This window comes from Phocoena sinus, chromosome 4 (genome assembly GCF_008692025.1).
Source record: "Phocoena sinus isolate mPhoSin1 chromosome 4, mPhoSin1.pri, whole genome shotgun sequence".
Classification (NCBI taxonomy): Eukaryota; Metazoa; Chordata; class Mammalia; order Artiodactyla; family Phocoenidae; genus Phocoena; species Phocoena sinus.
The window spans coordinates 105,403,567-105,423,134 of NC_045766.1; the positions used below are offsets into that span (position 1 = coordinate 105,403,567).

Here is a 19,568-nt window from a genome sequence, read left to right on the forward strand (position 1 = left end):
TATGTATTCATAGTTCTACATATATATTTATAGTTATATATATATATATATAAATCTGATTTAATCTGAATCTTCTAATCTGAATATTTTGTGAAAGAGACGTCTTTCATAAATGACCCAAAATGCATTTTAATGCAATCTAAGTTGTAATTATTATTGCTTAAAATTATTATACAGTGTTCCCTTTGAAATAGGCTAATTAAACTCCTTCATTGGTTAAGATAGTCTTGCTTAATACTATATGGATGCTTTACATTGAAATCCATTAGAAATATAAATATCTTTGTTTTATCAAATATAGGAAATAAAAGAGTGGGGTAAAAATAGCTCCCATACTAGAGCAGCAAATGGAGAAGCAGTTTCTCTCCATGAAAGAGAAATGGATATAAAGTCACCACTGGCTTTTCCATCCAGCCTCTAAGTTACCATCTCTCTAGATCACCTCTCTAGACCCATGCTTTCTTGTAGGTCGTCTGGTGCTGACAAGCTTTGGAATTTTATTTGGAATATTAAGGGTATCAAAATCATGGAGCTTTGCATACAGTAACTTCTTGGAAATCATTTCTCTCTCTAAACATATACATTTACAACAAAAAAACAAAGGAAACCAAGAGTTACCAACCTAAGACATTTGAATATTTACCTGATAGCCTAGTGCTCCAATTCCAGGCTTTATAATGAAAGAGAAATATGCTAAATTTGGAGAGAGATCATTGAGAGCCACAGTAATAATTAACAGGATAGTATGAGCTCTAAAAAATATTAAAATACCAAGATATTTTTCAGCATAGAGAAGAGAAGGCATCAAAGCAAAACATATGATAGGGGCTCAACTACAAACAGTTTCTCTCTTTTCCATTTCACCACTTCTTTGGAACATATATACTAGTCATTTAATATATATATGAAGGTAATGGGGTTTGTGATTCATTGAAGTCTTTCCTGACGTTATTAATGATTTTTATAAATGAAGAAGTTAAGGAATTTTATTTAATAGTGTCATAAAATAGAATAGACACAGAAGCTTACTTCTAATCATTTGATTTCAGCAGGGAGACACATTAAATGGCATTTTAATATAGAAGCCATCCCTAGGACTATGTGATTTTTCAATGACAGTCACTCTGGTCGATAGAGATTTATAGATTTCTGGGTACTTACCTTGAGGGCCTTATCTCAATTAGAATAGTTAAAATGTCACAAAGAAATAGTTGTGGGTTAAAAAAAAATACTAGGAAGAATGTTTATAAAGTAATACTTCCTGTGGACTTTCTTTTACAGTTTATTATGATTTGGTGACAGTAAAGACTTCAGTAATTAACAGCTGATTGCTTCACACTTTCTGTAATCCTTTTTCTTTTTCTTTGGCCTATGGCATAAGTCTATTTTCCACTGAGAGGAAAAATAAAAGAAAAAACACCAAAGGTATGTTACAGTATTTGCACACTCTTGAATGGTGTTAGTTGTACAAGGCACATGTCCAGAATGACAGTTTCGTGACCAGAAGAAGATGGAAACCATCTTTGAGATGCATGCAAAAGGCCAGGAGATCCCAGCCAGAGAATGAAATCTGCATGAAAAGTAGCAGGATGGTAAATCAGAGGGAGAAATGCATTCCAGAGCACTGCTGTCAGTTTTGAGTATCCAGGGCTGGATTCTGCAGGGCCTTAATGAACCTCCCCTGCTCTCCCAGGGCCATGTATACCTTGCCCATGCTCTCTCCCAGCCCTTCATCCTTAGAATGGTGCCGTAATGTCACAATGCCAGAAACCTGGGGATTTCTTCCCACAGATCCTCCTCCGACCTTATAGGACAAATGCAGAAGCCTTCTGAGAGGATTCTGAATGTTTTAGGAATCATTTGCATAATGATACAAATAATTGCCTGTGTGATATGTGTGTGTGAATCCCTGTGAAAGACATGTTGGTTAAGGGAAAATGCTATTTTTCATACACTGCTGGTAGAAAATTAAAGAATTGTAAGGTTTTAAAAAGTGAACTAGAAAATGTATTACAGTTAAAAATTCTCATAACCTTTGGCACAGTATTCTTCCTCTTGTGAGTCTATGCCACACAAATACAAGCAGCAGCATATGAGGATAGAGGTACAAAAATGTTTATTGTGACAATATTCATAGTAGCAAAAAAGTGGAATCAAGTGACTGCCATCAAGAGGGTAATCTATGAGTGAAGCATGTTTTGTGTGGTATTGCTGACTGAAACAAAAAAAGAGATGAAGAAGTGCCTATATATGCCCTTTTTATAAAAAACGGATGGCAAGAAATCCTGCATGTGTGTACATGTACTTACAATTCAGTGAAAGCAGTGAAGACTAGTTTGTCAATTTGTGTTTCCTTTCGGGGCTAAAGGTATTGGGGTCACCAATATGAGTTTAAGGAGGAGAGAATAAGAGAAAAATATGTATGTATGTATGTGCCTATGTGTATGTAAGAGAAAGAGACAAGGAAAAAGAGAGGAGAAAGATTGATTTTATCAACAATTTACTCTTTCCCCCAAACTAAGGGGCTCATAAAATGATGGTAAACAGGAATGTTCATCTTTGCAGAGACGTTTATGGAAAAAGCAGAGGTCCAAAAAATAGATTCCAGGACCCGTATGTTCACTTAGCTATATTATGCTGAGCAAGCCTCACTACCTCTCTGATCCTCTTCCTTAGATGCAAAATGGAGATGATACTCCCTACTCTGACACAACTAGGAGATTCCAACGAACTAATGAACATGGTTGTGTTTTCTAGATGGTGACACATGGTGCAGAGCTAAAACTCTCATTATTCTTAATAAATATGGTGCATTTCAAACAGAAAAGGTCACAGTGGAGATGTGAAGCATCATGCATAATTGAGATGCAAACTTTAAATGCCTCTATCACTTTGACTATTTCTAATTTAATTTGTTTCTGTTCTTGAAGAATAGCTGTGATATTTATTGGAGTCAAATTTCCCAGTAGTGGTGTCTGCTGGTATTGGCCATACCTTGAAAACTGGGTGCTTTTGTATTGGTTGGGCAGATTATGAGGGAAGGGAGGATAAAGAATCCAGAAGATAAAGATTTGAAGGGTAAACAGAATATACATCTTTGACATTTTTAAACATAGTTTTCTCCATCTAAACACTCTACCATGTGGTAGAGGTTACTAAAAAAGTATATCCTATCCCGTTGTGCTTATGGATGGTTGAGATATTTGTTCTTGACACTCACATAGATCGAAAGGAAATTGTATGTGCAGAATAAGGAAGTTAGACCATGAATATAATTAGATTCACCAAAACTCCATTAATACATGCTAATCTTCTAAAGTTGTGAACTAAAAACAGATTCATTTTCCATTCTAGTATTAATTTTGTGAACAAGTTGCTATCAGTAGCTATATAAATTGGGTGGCATCTCTTGCTTCCTGAAATGTTCTCTTAAAAATTGCAAGCAAAATTGGGCAACACCATTATCTTTTTTTTCCTTTTTTTTGTGGTACATGGGCCTCTGACTGTTGTGGCCTCTCCCGTTGAGGAGCACAGGCTCCGGACGTGCAGGCCCAGTGGCCAAGGCTCACGGGCCCAGCCGCTCCGTGGCATGTGGGATCTTCCCGGACCAGGGCACGAACCTGTGTCCCCTGCATTGGCAGGCGGACTTTCAACCACTGCGCCACCAGAGAAGCCCAACACCATTATCTTGATTATTTTCTTGAAGGAGTTGTCATCAACTACCTGTCGTTGATTGGGGTTGGGGATTGGGGATGTTGTCAAAGTACACAGTGTCTTCCCAAGAGAAGCTTATATGCTTGCCTGAGAGGAGAGCTATAGAGGTTCAAAAAACTCATACTTAATTCTAACATGACTCTAATGGAGAACCACTCAAAGCATTAAAAGGCTTGTTTCAGGGGTCAGTGTATTTTGTACCAGCAAATTGTCTTTTCAGTAATGCTTTCCTATTTCCTGTATCACATACAGGCATGCATCTAAAAGAAACAGCTCCAATGAAGAAATCCATTTTAGAACTTGTCCCCAGGCAATTTCACATTGACTTTCAAATAGGCTACAAAGATTCTATACAAAATTTCTATACGGCCTGTGGAATTTACAGATACTTTTTATTCTCTTTCTGGCTGTCTAACTCTTCTCTTTTTGTTCTATTTATCAACAATACAAGGTTTCACAAACAGTTGTCTGTGGCCAACATGTTCTGAATTCCTTGGCAATAATGACCAAAAAAAGTCTTGCGAGAGACTGATGAGAAGCAAAATATGCCATTTTTTGTTTGGTTACAGCCTGATATACTGGGCATTTAATTTTTGTCAACCACAAGCATGTGTTATAATGCTTATTTTCATAGCTGCCTTGTTTGAGCAGTATCAGGTGACATCTAGTATCTTCACAATCATTGAAGCCCTATTTATGTTTGCTTGGATTGGACAGACATTTCTGGAAAATGTCAGAGAGTGAGCTTGTGCTCATGTCACATAGAAGTGAGATGAAAAATTACTGATGTCAGTGTAGAATTGATCTATATATACCATATCTCATTCTTACGGAATATTTTCCAATATGTTTTGATTTAATGGGAAGATTGATTACTTAAACTAAATAGGCATAAAAATTACATTGTATTTCTACAGTTCTGAAGTAAGTTTTAAAATTTTAGAGTTCTTAACTAACTCATAGTTTCAGGTAGAATGTTTGCTGTATTGGTGTTGCGTCCCTAATTAAGGTTTTATGGGTAAGCAGTGGATCCAGATTAGCTCTTCCTTTGGTTGTATTATCTATTTTCTGGATCGTAAAGCTGTCACTGCATAACCTAGAAACCTCTTTAAAGATGCATGTTTGGCTGTATTTGTTATCCAGCAGATGTCTGGATAGTTAGAATCTCTTGAGAGTATTATAACTTGTGGTTTCAGTTACAATAAGTGATCCAGGCGTTTTTCTGGTCTTACTCCTCTCCAGTTCTGGGAGAAAGTCTGTAGAAGAAATTACAGAGGGTATTTCATTTCATTCTTCCCCATTCCTTTTTTGCTTTATTCTTTGTCTCTGTCTTCAAAGTTACTTTTTTTTTTTCTTTTCTTTTCTTTTTCCTTCCTTTTTGCGGTACGCGGGCCTCTCACTGCTGTGGCCTCTCCCATTGCGGAGCACAGGCTCCGGACGCACAGGCTCAGTGGCCATGGCTCACGGGCCCAGCCGCTTCGCGGCATACGGGATCTTCCCAGACCGGGGCATGAACCCGTGTCCCCTGCATCGGCAGGTGGACTCTCAACCACTGCGCCACCAGGGAAGCCCTACTTTTTATCTGCTTTGAAATTGAGGTCGCTAACTTGGTGAGAGGTGTCTTCATGCCATATTGCACCTCCTGGTCCCCAGCTTCTCTCAGCCAAGAGGTTATCACACTGACACTGACATTTTGAACGTGGTAAATTGCTGCTGTGATCAAAAACTACCTAAATGTGATTTATATTATATATTTGTCCAAATGGTCGGTTTTAGAATTGCTGGTCCAGATTTGTAATTCCATATCCTGATGCTTAAAGTACTTGCCAATTTCCCTTCCAGCTGGGCATTTAAAGTGCACAAGGTAGTGGATATCGCTAAAGGCAAAGGCTGGAGAGTCTGTGCATGAGTTTGTGGTTTTGGAGGGAGGAGAGGTCTGAGAGGGCAGGCAGACTAAGGGGGCTTGCCACCTGGGCCAGCAGCAGTGGGAAACACCTGGCCACTGAACTGCTAGTCACCTGCAATGTTGGCCTCAGGTGTGTGGGTGCCGTGCTTCTTACAATAATGCAGTAAATTATGGTCTACCGGTAACGTCAGGTTCAGAGAGCTTTAAATTTCTCCTCCTCTTTTGAATCTGAATTAAAGATATTTTGGCAGGTTCAGACAGTTTTCACCTCATTGTTTCTGACAGTGTGGGGATTTTAATCCAATTCTAAATGTACCCTGAGAAAATGTCTCTATACACTGAAAACCCTCCCTCTGCTAATCAATTATTACTTGGTCATAGTTAGGTATCTTTTAGTATGGAAGAGTTGTCATGATAAGTGAATAATTGTAATTCAAGTGTCATAATAAATTTAATCCTTGGTCTGGTTCAAGAATGCATCTTGTTTGTGATGACTTTTAAAAGAATTATTGTCCAAAATTTCAGTACTAAGTATGGAGGTAATTAGTGCTCATCAAATTGGCCAAAAATACATGTAATACATGAGAAAAAAATGCTAATATACCTAATATACAAAAAGCATTTAGAAATCAATGAGGAGCTTACTTTCTTAAAAGCATAGAAAATAGGCCAAAGATAAAACACAGAGGAAGAAATGCCATAATCTCAATAATGTTCAGCTTCATTAATATTGAAAGAAATGTAAATTGAAATGATTAGATACTTTTAATCTATAATAATGATAATAATAGTAAACATATGAATATTGGTACAAACTTTCTGAAACACACCCCTCATGATGAAATATGTAAGCATAAATGTGGGTATATGCTTGGGTTCAGCAATTATACAAACATATTTTCAGGAATTTTTCTTATCTACCAAAATATTCACGTAAGTAACAAATATAATTTTACACACATGTGTCTGTGTATCCAAATGATGCATATCTATAGAGTACTGGGTAATTTATGGTACAGGGAAGAATGAATATTGTGTAGCCCTTCAAAAGGGTTGGTCTACATATACTGACATGAATGGTTTTCCAAGATAATATTGCTGGTGAAATAAGCATGTTGTAGCACAGGACAAACAGAGGTGTATGCATGTACATCTGAAGTATACTCAGCAAGTTGTGTGATGACAGGGGACATTATGTAGAACTTTTACTTTCGAAATACTCTGTGACTTGATTTTAAACAAGAAATCCATGATGTTTTAAAGTTTAAAAAAACAAAGATGTTTTAAAAACAAATAAAGGGAGGTCTCCATGGTGAGTAAACATGATCTATCTTGATATTCACCTGAAATGAAATCATAGTTTCCAAATTGGATAGCCCTCACTCTTATATTTTTTTCCCTTCATTAGTGTTAAGGTGTTACCCCCATGTAGATCTTATTTAGAAATTCTTAACTAGCATTTAAACTGATTGCTCGGGGCCTCAGACAAACAAATGCAGTTGTATGATCGTTAGCAGTGATAATTTTATAAAGTAGGAGAAGATAATATGACTGTCTCTCACATCACATAGTTTGTGATCATTTGACAGTATGTCAGTGTTAGATGTCAGGTTGTTGGTGAAGCTTGGATATTTTGATATAGCATCCAATACAGTGTTGTATATATTTATATTTGTAAAAATTATAGCTTGGGCGTGCCTGGTGGCGCAGTGGTTGAGAGTCCACCTGCCGATGCAGGGGACACGGGTTCGTGCCCCGGTCCGGGAAGATCCCACATGCCGCGGAGCAGCTAGGCCCGTGAGCCATGGCCACTGAGCCTGCGCGTCCGGAGCCTGTGCTGCACAACGGGAGAGGCCACAACAGTGAGAGGCCCGCGTACCGCAAAAAAAAAAAAAAAAAAATTATAGCTTTTCTTTATTAAAGCAAGGATGAAGCAGGGGTTCATTTTTTTTTTTTTAATGTAGAAATAAGCTACCAGATTCTTTTAGTCTAATAGCAAGCATTCTGATCCACAAGGGTTTTCTAGACTCTTAATATCTATGAAATGAAAAGTTCATTTAAGTATTTTCTTTACTTTTCAGTCATAAAATATTCTACCTGCACATCCAGGTTTTATGTTCCTATTTTTCTTCTCTTTTTATCAACAGCATGTTCACCAGTGCATGGTTACCACATTACCCCTTTTATCTCCAGCAATAAAATTAATTGGAAGCATATTCACCTTACTTATGAGCGATAGTCAATGATGTCGTCAAGTGATTATGCCTCCTTAGAAGTAGGATATGCTTTTCTAGTGGATATGACTCTGATAATCACATAGTCCCTAAAACTCAGGTGTGCTAGAGTGTAACATTTTCAGTAAACCAACTTATTATTTATTTCTGCCCCATAAAACAAAATTTAGCTTCATCAATTCTTTTTTTTTTAATTTACTTTATTCAAGTGTAGCTGATTTACAGTGTTGTGTTAATTTCTGCTGTACAGCAAAATGATTCAGTTATACATATATATATATATATATATATATATATATACATTCTTTCTCATATTCTTTTCCATTATGGTTTATCATAGGATACTGAATATAGTTCCCTGTGCTATACAGTAATTTCATCAATTCTGAGTATTCACGGTCCAGCTCATTGATATCTTCATTGGTCATTTTTTTAAAACACTGTCCCACTTAGAGTTGAAACCTCTTCTCAGATGATTCCCTCACGCTCTCCCTAGGGATTGCTTCACATTGCATCACATTGTTTGTCACGTTGTGAACATTGTTGATTAAGAGGTTGCTCTCTGCTCTTGACCTTGTCATTTCATTCCTATCTTGGCCTTTGTTTGCAAACTTGTCCCCTCCCCCCACTGTTTCTCTGTGCATTCTCCATACAGTGCTCCCCAGACAATGACTAATTACTTCGAGTTCAGCTTCCTAATATTTGTGACCATCCCTCCAAGGTGCTCAGCTGGGGTGGCTCGTGCCATTTCTTCTGCCATGGGGTACCCACATCTTCTGCCATGGGTACCCACTACTATGGAATGTAGTAGCAGGCCTGCCAGAAATCTCTCTACACTAACTTCTGTATCATTGTTGCAGGGGCCCATGGGAACTTCAAGAACTTTTCATCAGACACATTGGAGTTGAAGGAAACTAGGGAGGGGGGAGTTTCTAGATTTTCTATGCTTAGACACACCCTGTTACCGTCTCTACTTCCTTATTTCCAGAGCCTTTTGCAAGAGATGAATCTGTGAAGCAACAGCCTCCCAAAAATCTCAGCTGGAAAATGAGTTATGATACCTTGATATATAGTCAGATTCTTCAAATTTTAAAGGGAAATCCTATTATGATCTTCTGTGATCAAGACTTCTCTCCTGCTGCTAATTATTCTATATTTCTTTCTTATGTTCATAGTTCCTTTGTTCTATTCCTGGGTCTGGGTTTTTTTCCCTTTTCTTTTGGTGGTCAGGTGGTGGTGTTGTTGGAACTGAAGGGAGGAACTGGGTCTGTGGGCTTGCATTTCCTTTCAGGCTTTTCTCCTAACTCCATCCCAGACTCAGACTCTGAAGCCAACAATGTGATGTCTTTGTTCTTTGGTCCCATTTCTGACAACCACCTCATGAGTCAAATGGCCACCCTGTGTCTTCAGTGTTCACACTGGGGAGGTCTTTGGGAGGCAGGGAGGAGTGGTTATATTAAAGATACATATCAAAAAACACATCAGTTAATAAAACATGTCCATTACACGATTGGAGTAGTCTTCATCTGAAGTATAACAAACTACTCTGTAATCATTTGCTGTGTCTTGGGAAAAGCTTTTCAAATGTATAGTTTAAAAAAACACAATAGGAGAGCTATTTTGTTAACACTGGTATCAGTTCTGTTAAATCAGGGTGTTTCTAAACCGTGCAAAAAGGAATAAAGCAGAAACTAACACACCATTGTAAAGCAAGTATACTCCAATAAAGGTGTTAAAAAAAAAATGTGTTGACTTTTCTTCAAATTAATTTAATGAAAGGATTTTGACTCAGGGAGTTGCAGGAGTATAGGCTAGTGTCACAGCCTACAGACAATATAGTCCACATAAGGGGAGCCATATACATTGTGGTTAAGACCATTGACTCCGATATCAGACCACCTATTTTCAATCCTGGCTCTACCACTTAATAGTTAACATAACCTCTCTTACTCTCAGTTCTCTCATTTGTAAAATGGATATATATATATATATTTAGCATAGTTGGAAGCATTAAATGAGATATTTCACATAAAGCAGCACAACGTCTGGCGTATTCAGCCCTAAGAAAGTGTTTGCTAACATTATTGTTAGGATATTTATTTTCCTTTCACGGAAAATCTCACGGACAAAACAATAAAACTAAAACTGAGTTACTAACATCAAGAGAAAAACACGGGTAATTTCAGCTAGCCAGTGGGCAGATTTCAGAATGTGTTATAAACTAATTTCCTATGGGTTTGAGTTGAGGAATTGAGAAGGCAACAAAAAGCCTGAATAGGAACAACGTAATAGCAGAGTTGATTTTGTGTTCTGGTAAGAAAATTTGGGGAAACCCCAAGTAACTGTAGATCATGTAAGGATCATGGATTAAAGACATGTATAGACCACATAAGGATCATGGGTTAATGACTTTGTCCCCTCTCACCCTTACTTGGAAAACTAAGTGTACTGGCTGATTCTTAAATATTCTGATCTTCCTTCAGCAAGTGTTTAACAGGAAAGATCATAATCCTGCTTTCCTGTTACAACTTACTAGTAGTAGGGTCTTTTGCCTGTGGTTGTTCATTTTCTTGTGCTTTACTTATACCTATTTTGAAACTTACAGGTATAGATACCTAGTAATCAAAGTAAAAATTTTATTTATGTCCCATCACTAAGAAGAAGCTAAGCCAAAAGGACAACATTAGCTATTTAATATGTTTCAGGGCGTAGATGAATTGATTTTTTTTTAAGGTTTGCTTTGGAGTAATGCAAAGCTTTAGAAACAGAACAACTGAAGAGATGAAGTTATAATGAAAGTTATTCCAACCAGTTATTCTGGTTAGAATATTTAGGGCTCTGTTAAGTAATGTAATCCTTGTCCACAGAAAAAGGCTAACGTGCTTTTGACGGAGTCATCTGTCTTTGCAAGGCAAACTAAGGATTGCTTTTATTTAAGAAGAAAAGAAGACACTCAAACCACTTGATAATTCCAACACAATTCATGACTTGCAGTGCTGACATTCTATAGATTGATGTAGTCTTCAAGTGCGGAAAATACTGAGTCATACAGAAGATGAGATGTTTTAATAATGAAAAAAATATTTAGGCAGTCAGCAGATTGTCAGTTAAGGTGGTTTAGATTATAAAAGTCACCCAACGGAGACTTTGTCAGGTTGCAAATTATTCTGACCACAAAATTATTATATGAATAAATCAAACTTAGAGTGAATTGGTACATCCCAGGTCCTTTTATTTCTTTTTCCTGCTTCTCTGTATTCTTCTCTTCTTCTTTTGAAAAGGGAAAGGAAAACTATTGACTCTGTATCTAAACATAATGCTGGTATACATGAAAAAAAGCTTAAGATGGAGCTAATCTTTTGGCATTCTAGAAGTGCTGCTTTTTCCCAGGATACAAATGCTATAAACCAGAGATTGTGCCTTGTGGCTCTATGAGGTGCTTCTCTGACTCCTTTTATTTGTTCTTCCTCCCTTTATGTAATCTGTTTTGTAAATTATCTGAATGTCTCCTATCAGTGACTGACTAATTGTATCTTTTATAATGACACACATTGTTTTATAAAATTCTTTAACATGTTGAAGGACAAGCAGTGAAATCACTATAGCTGTTTTAGTGACAATTACATTGAAAACCATACTGGCTCATTTAACCATTCAATTTCTGACATCCAGCCCAGACTTAAAACAGGTTTAGATTAAAAATCAAGAAGACAGGGCTTCCCTGGTGGTGCAGTGGTTGAGAGTCCGCCTGCCGACGCAGGGGATACAGGTTCATGCCCCGGTCTGGGAAGATCCCACATGCCGCGAAGCGGCTGGGCCCGTGAGCCATGGCCACTGAGCCTGTGCGTCCGGAGCCTGTGCTCCTGAACGGGAGAGGCCACAACAGTGAGAGGCCCGCGTACCGCAAAAAAGAAAAAAAAAAAAAAAAAAATCAAGAAGACAGCCTGGGATCCTAGCACCCACATAACAGCCGTCACACTGCATTTCTACTCGCTTATTTAATAGCCTTCTCTTCATGTTTTGGTATTTGGTTTTAAATAACTTAAGAACAACCATTATTTGGAGTCTTCACTCTTCCAAACAGTTATGCCTCAGGACAAAAATAAAGTGATTCAAGTGAGTGTTAGCTGAAGATGCTGTGCTAATTGCCCGCATCAGAAATTAGTCAATTGACTACATTAGAACCGAATCAGTCATATATTCTGTTTCCTCTTTGATATCCTTCGTCCTAATCATTCTAGCTTTGAGTTGGAATTCATACATGTTCACATATTTTCCTTTTGTACTACTATTTTTTTTAATTTTATTTTTAAATAAAATAAAATGTGTTCAGTAGCTCATAGTCTCTCAATCACTGTGCCACCAGGGAAGCCCTGTACTACTATTTTTAAACTTACCTGTAAATTTCATTTTCTGGCTTTGAGATATGGATTTTTATAAGCCACCTTAAGTAGTTTCTGAAAGAAAAGGCAATAAAAATAAGTAAATTTAGTCACTACCTTAGTCCAAAAGTGTCATTTGATGGTTGCTGAAAAGTATGAACTGAAGCGCTGCCTAAATGCCCAAAGACTGGTTATATCATTTTCCCCCATATCAGTTCCTTTTGGGATTAGAAGTAAGAAATCTTGATTTATATTATTTTATTTATTATTCACACCTACTCTAGTAAGATAAAACCATAGTAAAGAATGTGTACCATGCAGATAGCACTGCTCTAGTCTAGAGTTTTTTTGTCACCTACTGTGTTGGTTGACTTCTTGAAAATTGTGAGCTCAATTGTCTTTTTGGTTTCTATATGTAGATTTTGCCCATTTTTGAGTGCTACATATATTGATTCTTTTCTATTTCTCATTGTCACCTTTTCTAGGTCTACAGCATCAAGACAAGAGTAAGGACTCACCATGGTACTGAAACACACAGTATTAGCAAGTTAGATTGGAGCGTGAATCCATGGGCCCACTGGGAAAAGATGCTGCCAGGGTTTGTCATTCTGCAGTGGGACACAGTAGACATGGAAGGAAAAGAGGAAGTGTTATCCAGCTGACTTTGGTTTGGAGCCTTTTCTTGAGAAAGCAGAGTGGGTCATAGACATTGAAGAAAAGCATTTTTGTTTATTTTTTCCCTCATCTGAGCCTTTGCCAACTGTGCAACTCTCTTTTATTTTTTGTCTTGCTTTTAACAATACATGGTTTAATTTTTGTTTCAGTTCAACACTTTTTTTGATTTTTTTTTTTTTTTTTTTTCTTTTTGAACCAACCACCTTGTCAGGAAAAGATGAACCACAAAGAAAATGATCATTCTTTCAGGAATACAATTTTGTAGCTCTATGTGCATCTATTTTTGTAAAAATACAGAAAGTTTGATTTAGCATTGATGGGCTATTTTTGAGGGATGTGGGTTTTTTTTAATATTGTAACAATTGTTAAGTTCTGTTTAAAGAACTTGCTCTCAGAGAAGCACTGGCAAAAATGTTTAAAATGCTTGGCTTTAAGATGTCTGTGATACGCTCTGTGCTTTCTAGCTTACCTCAGATGTTTGATAGTTTCTCCTTTTTACAAAAGTAGCACCATAGCCAAGCCAACATGGTATTATTTTACATTCAATCTCAGTGAAGATTTAATTCCGTGCTAGCTCACTTAGCTCTGAGTTATATGTAAAGCTTGAAAAGGAAGTTTTTTAATGATCACACTAAAGAAAGGCTATTTCATTACTTTGATTTCTCCCAAAGACTGCTTGGAGGTTGACTAAGAAGAAAGTTGGCATAAACTTTCAATCAGATGGAGAGTTTGCCTAGAGTATATAATTATCTTTCTAGTCCATCTGACTTTGAAAAATGGAACCAGAATTTCTATCCAACTACTGGAAAAAAAAAATTTAATCATGCTACCTTTGAGTGCCAGTGACTTATTTTTCTTGTTTATAATTATTCATTCATGGCAATTTTTTGCCATATTTTAAGTGAATTTTTTTTTTCCTGAAGATAGTTTGAAGGGATAATATTTGGGAAGGTACTAGACGCATCACAAAGCCTTTAATTCAATGACTGTTTCTGAGAGTGTTACCCATCATTTTAAATTGAAAAATAATGTATTGCATATGTAATATTTTAAATCAGTTTTTGCATCTTTTTTGTCTGTTTAACGCTGGTTTTAGTTGATTTAGTTCTTTTTAAGAAAAAAATGGGGGCAAGATAAATTTAAATTGGGATTTATACTATAATTACTGAAATTAGGTTAATAAATTGACAACTTATCTGAAATTTATTACTGAGGACTCAGGATTCAACTTGACATGGCCCTCAGGATCTAAATAAGAAAAAGTTGGGATTATCATTAAAATGCTATTAGGAAAAGATTAGGTTTATAAAAGTAGCCGTTATTGGTATTTTAAGGACTTCCAATGTAAAGTCCATTCTTTCATTTGCTTCCAGAGATGGCTCATATCAAAAAGGTAGTATTATATAGAAGTTTTAGTTTGTTAAAAATGTTTCTCAATTTTTCCCATCTCTGTCCTCACCCATGTGAAATTAAATGTTTAGTGAAATACATTTTCCATCTTAAATAGTGTATATCATATGTGTGAACATTTTAGATACAAGAACAACATAGTCTCTGCTTAGCTAGGCAGAGTTCTCACAGATAATTTTCAAATATTTCCCTTAACTCCATTTTTATGCCATAATCTTCTTTCCTGGTGCATCTTATCAGTTATAAATCTATACACTCTCTTGTATTTTCATCACTATATTGCTTCTTAACCAGACTACTCTTAACCCAGTATACACATTTAACCTAATGTGAGGTCCAAACGTAAGGAATCTTCCACTTACTAATGATATGAACTTAGATTTCTAGGGAGTGGCTTGGTTAAATTATCTACATTTTGATCTACAATTTGATTTGATACAATTATTTGTAATTTGCCTAAATCTGTGTAGCACAAGGTTGAATGAATCTATAAAATTTGTTTTACTTTGTGTCCTCCTGAATTCTCAGAGACCAGTGTTCAGTAGCTCCCATGGTATGACTCACTGGGGATATTTATTTTCCTCCTCTTCCCTTGGAACCTGTTAACTTCCTTTGCAGTTTCTCTTAGAGCAGTTTTGTACTCCAACTCATTCAGATCGTTCAATTGGATTTTCCCAATTATGAGAAGAAACGTATTGACTTTCTGCCCGTTTCCTTACTCTCCACTGAATTGAATGTAAGGCAAGAGAGCTGACAATTAGATAGCTTCACCCTGAATTTAGGGTGACACTTTGCCCTGTGTCACTCCTGGTAACTATCTGATAAAACATTCCTTGGCTCAGAGGACTCAAGAAAAGTTGGGGATCTGAATTCTGCTGTACACAGGAGAGATTTGTGAGTGAGATCCCCCATTGAGAACAGGCCCAGGTGTCGCTTGGCACATCGCAGGGACTGGATCCTTGCCTATACAAGGAGTGGATCAAAATGTGAGTCAAAAAAGATGAGTGCCTGTCTCTGTAATTGTCTCACATCCCATTGCTACAATCATATTACTATTACCACCGAAGTCATAAAAGAGGATGGGTTGTAATTTAGTATGATTCTGAGTTTAAGTTTAAAATGCTGTCACTCTCTGGATTGGTTTTCTCGCACCAAAATGATACTGTTAATTTTGGAGGCTTCCAGACTGCTTTATTGAGGGCTACCATCTCCCTCCGCAATTTCATTTGCAACCGCTCCACCTTTGGTTATTTTACAAATTAGGCTTTATTCAAGCTTTCTAAAGATCTGTGAGCTAGATTCTAGAAAATCATCTCATTGATTTGACATCTAATCTATGCTTCAACCACTAAACTATCATGAAATAAGAAACAACAAAATAGTGATTAGGTAGATCTTTACAGGTTATTTGGTTTTTCACTGTTTATTTGAAAAGCACCTCTGAAGGTAAAAATCAATGCTTCATCTTAAGAAGGATAACCGTCCCCTCCTAACTTTCCCCTTTAGCTTTTTTCCTCTCTCTTTCCTCTTAGAGTTATTTACATTACTATTTTAAGCAAAAATGGCCGGGATTGCTCTACATTTTGCAAATGATAACAAGTGGTTTGCAAATAATTGAGAAATTAATTTCTTCAACGTTGTAAAAACCTTTTTTTAAAAAAAATTCTAGGCACTGGCATAAACTGTGCCCTTGAGGAGCTCGTTATTCATTATACAAATGGCAATCAGAAACTATATTTTTAGAAACTGCATTCTATCCCTTACTGAGTGCCCCTTGGTTATGTAATGTTTGCCAAATTAAGTCAATGGGGCAAATGGTACTAAGAGGTAGAAAAGGCTAGTATTTATGTTACAGTTCGACTAGAGGATAAATAGAGAAGCAGAATGAATTAATGAAAAAAAAAAAAAACCCAACAACATTGGCTTGGACATCAGGTCATTTTCTGAATTCTGGTTTAGCCATAATTAGATGTGTGTTTTGGTGTTTCATTTATTTATCTCATGAGTAAAGTGGGATAATAATACCTAACTGGCAGGCTGGAAATCGTATATATATACTCAATCATCTGGCTCATAGTAGACATTCAATAAATGACAGATACCACAAATACCTATCAGCTGAGTAAGTAAATCATAAAATTGAGCTCCCAAACATCACTTCTGTTTACTTTCCACACCCACTTCTGTAGCAATCAAATAGTTATGACTGTGCTTTTCTGTAAGAAATTGTTGCAAGAGAATCTTTGCCTTCTACTAGATGTTGAAGATAAAACATAAATTTCTAAATTATCTCTATTTTAGTGTGCTGTTTATGAAGGAAAATAAATTAACCTTTTAGTGGTATGTAGACCCAACTTTGAGTTTTCTTACATGTTCCAAACTTTTATTCATCCAGGACCCTGTGTATTATTGTCCCCAAAATTAAAGTGACAGTTTCATGAAATCACCAAAGTTTTAATTTTTTCATTATATTTTGGGCTTCCTTAGCACCTAGAATAAAAACATCTCTTTTGAAGTTATCCCCCTTTTTTTTAACTTGGAGAAAAAATTGCAAGATATGGTGGAAAAAAATGTTCTGCATGAAAAGAGGAGGAAAAAAAAAAAACCCCAACCCTTTATGATGTCAGTCAGCAGATTTATTCTACTTGAGAAAAAAAGAAACAACTTCATTGGAAGCAGATGTTGACACTGTGTCAGTTATTGAAGATGGAAAGGGTTCACTTGAGCCATTGTGGTTACAAAGGGGTATCGATGGCTATTAAAATTCCTGTGATTGAGCATCTTCACAGCAGACAGGACAGCAGAAAATCTGAAACTATGAGACCAAGACTGAAACCAGCCTGCCAATTTTAATTTACAGGACCCTAAGGACTCAGTTGTGTTTTTTTTTTTTTCCCTCCTTCAGGATAAAAGACATATCTTTCAAAAAATTTAAGGTGGTTTAGGAGAGAAATTAAAATGTATTCTCTAAAAACATAGCCCTAGAATCCTTTAAATCTATTATTAAGCATTAAAACTATTATTTAAGTCATTTTAGAAATATCAGGGTAAAAATTTAGTTTAATAATATATGTTGAAGAAACAGACTCACAGACATAGAGAACAGAGTTGTGGTTGCTGAGGGAGATGTGGGGTGGGAGGAGGAAGGATTGGGAGTTTGTGATTAGCAGATGCAAACTAGTATATATAGAGTGGATAAACAACAAGGTCCTACTGTATAGCACAGGGAACTATATTCAGTAGCCTGTGATAAACCATAATGGAAAAGAACATGAAAAAGAATATATATATATGTATAAATGAGTCACTTTGCTGTACCACTGTACCACAGAAATTAACACAACATTGTAAATCAACTATACTTCAATAAAATAAAAAAATAATAATGTATGTTGAAGAAGGATATGTAAACTACACACAAATGGAGAGTGGGGAACGGGTGAGGCCTGCAAGGGAGCCTCAGTTCCAATAGCTTCAAAATGTTAATTAATTGGTAACTTGGTCATGGAGATTGGGCACAGAACAGACTTTCAGAATTTTCAGTAGGTTTTTTTCTTTTAGTGCTTGCTGGGAATTTCCCTCTATACACTTTCCAAAGTATAGAAATAGTCATTATAATTAAAATATCATAATTTTCTTATCCCTTTTATTGTCCATTGTGCTTTATTGTCTGTTTGAAAAATATTTTTATAGTTTCAGATAATTGATCAAACTAATGTTCTCTCGAAAATACCAATTAATTTGATCCAATACAAGTATCTAAATCTTCTTTTAAAATTTCAAGAAATGATAATTGAGTTAAGTGTAATTTACCAATTCTTTTGTGTAAATAAACAATGACACCTAGAAAATGCCGCGTCATCATCGATTAGCTTCCTTGTTAACAATTTCTGGACTACTAAATTTTGCCCTAAGAATAACTCTTTTAGAATACAAGATTCTTTAATTAGTTATTTTGGTATATGCATAAGATGTGAAGTTTTCTAATGATATCTCTTACTGATAAGCGATACTGATAGAGGTGTACATTTTTTTCTAGGCTGTGGCTAGGGCAAAAATTAATGATTATTTACACACTCGATTTAATTTCTTAGACTATTTACAATCTTGGATATTGTATCTGATTTAAAATTACTATTCCATACATTTTTCTGGATATGCAATATGGGGAAGGGTCTTCATGTGAATTCTTTGTATTTTAAAGTGCATATATTGAAAGGGAAAACATAGATTCAATTTGCTTTCATCACATAAGTCTAGATAAGGTGAAAGCTTTTATAAACAAAAAATTCATAGTATGGTGAAGTTTATATTTGTCACTTGATTAAGTGAACTGAAAACTTGTAATATAAATGTTATCTTACAACCCTGAAATACAAAACAATTCTAGATTTATTAGTTTTGTGGGCAATTTTATGCTATCTTCATTTTACATGTCCAGAAAGAGAAATTAACTAATCTTAGCTCTGTTGTCATTCTTAATTTACAAAATATATGTAATTCATAAAACTTTTCGCTTCACAAGCTAATTATAAAATCATATTTTTTGTTGTTGTTTTTCATGGCGTTGGAGGAAGAGACATTTTTGTATTTCTATTCACTCTTCAAATGCAGGTCTCATAACTATATGTTGATGATATGAGATGATGGAGGACTTTGTAATAAAAACAAATGTCATCTTCAATTTTTTCAATAAATAACTTAATGTGAACTTAATGTTTATATTTTAATGTAGCAATTTGGTTTCGTCTGCATTTCTTGACAATTAACTAAAGCTGTCTCCTTTCTTCTTATTCAGTTAAGCAAATTACAAATATCTTTAGAAATTAAACCACCATAGTTTTTTTTTAATGAGGTTAATTTCTACAGCCAAGGGATTTATATGTTATAGTGAGGATTGTATGGTTACAAAACAAGTGTTTATAATAGAAGAGCAAGTGAAATGGGCTATATCAATTACATAATAGCAGGAGGCTTGTGAATTTTTGTAACACAATGCTTCTGAAGTTATCAATTAACTCTTTGGGAGAGGTGTACTTTGTTGTTTTGCTTTTACATTTGTTGATATGGAGCTTCTGTAAGTAGTGTGGAAGAAGAAACAAAACTTTCCTGACAATTCATTGAGATTGAAGAAGTGTATCTGGAAAGGAGAAGTCCAAGACCTTATTTTTAAAGGAAGCTGGAGTTTCTCTACAGGGGCCTTCTATTTTCTTATTAAATAAATTTGTAATGTGAAAATGCAAAGCC

At 35.8% G+C, this 19,568-nt stretch overlaps 1 protein-coding gene across 4 annotated transcripts in view; it reads left to right on the forward strand.

The window, feature by feature from the left end:
* The window catches only part of VGLL3 (vestigial like family member 3), a 47,462-nt gene extending 28,407 nt beyond the window's left edge, over positions 1-19,055 (forward strand). For all 4 annotated transcript variants that reach the window (XM_032629711.1, XM_032629712.1, XM_032629715.1 and 1 more), the window contains exon 4: positions 12,722-19,055. In XM_032629711.1, coding sequence (XP_032485602.1) covers positions 12,722-12,765 — 44 coding nt within the window. In that variant the 3' untranslated portion in view covers positions 12,766-19,055. The remainder of the gene's footprint in view (positions 1-12,721) is intronic.
* The last annotated feature ends 513 nt before the right edge of the window (positions 19,056-19,568 follow it).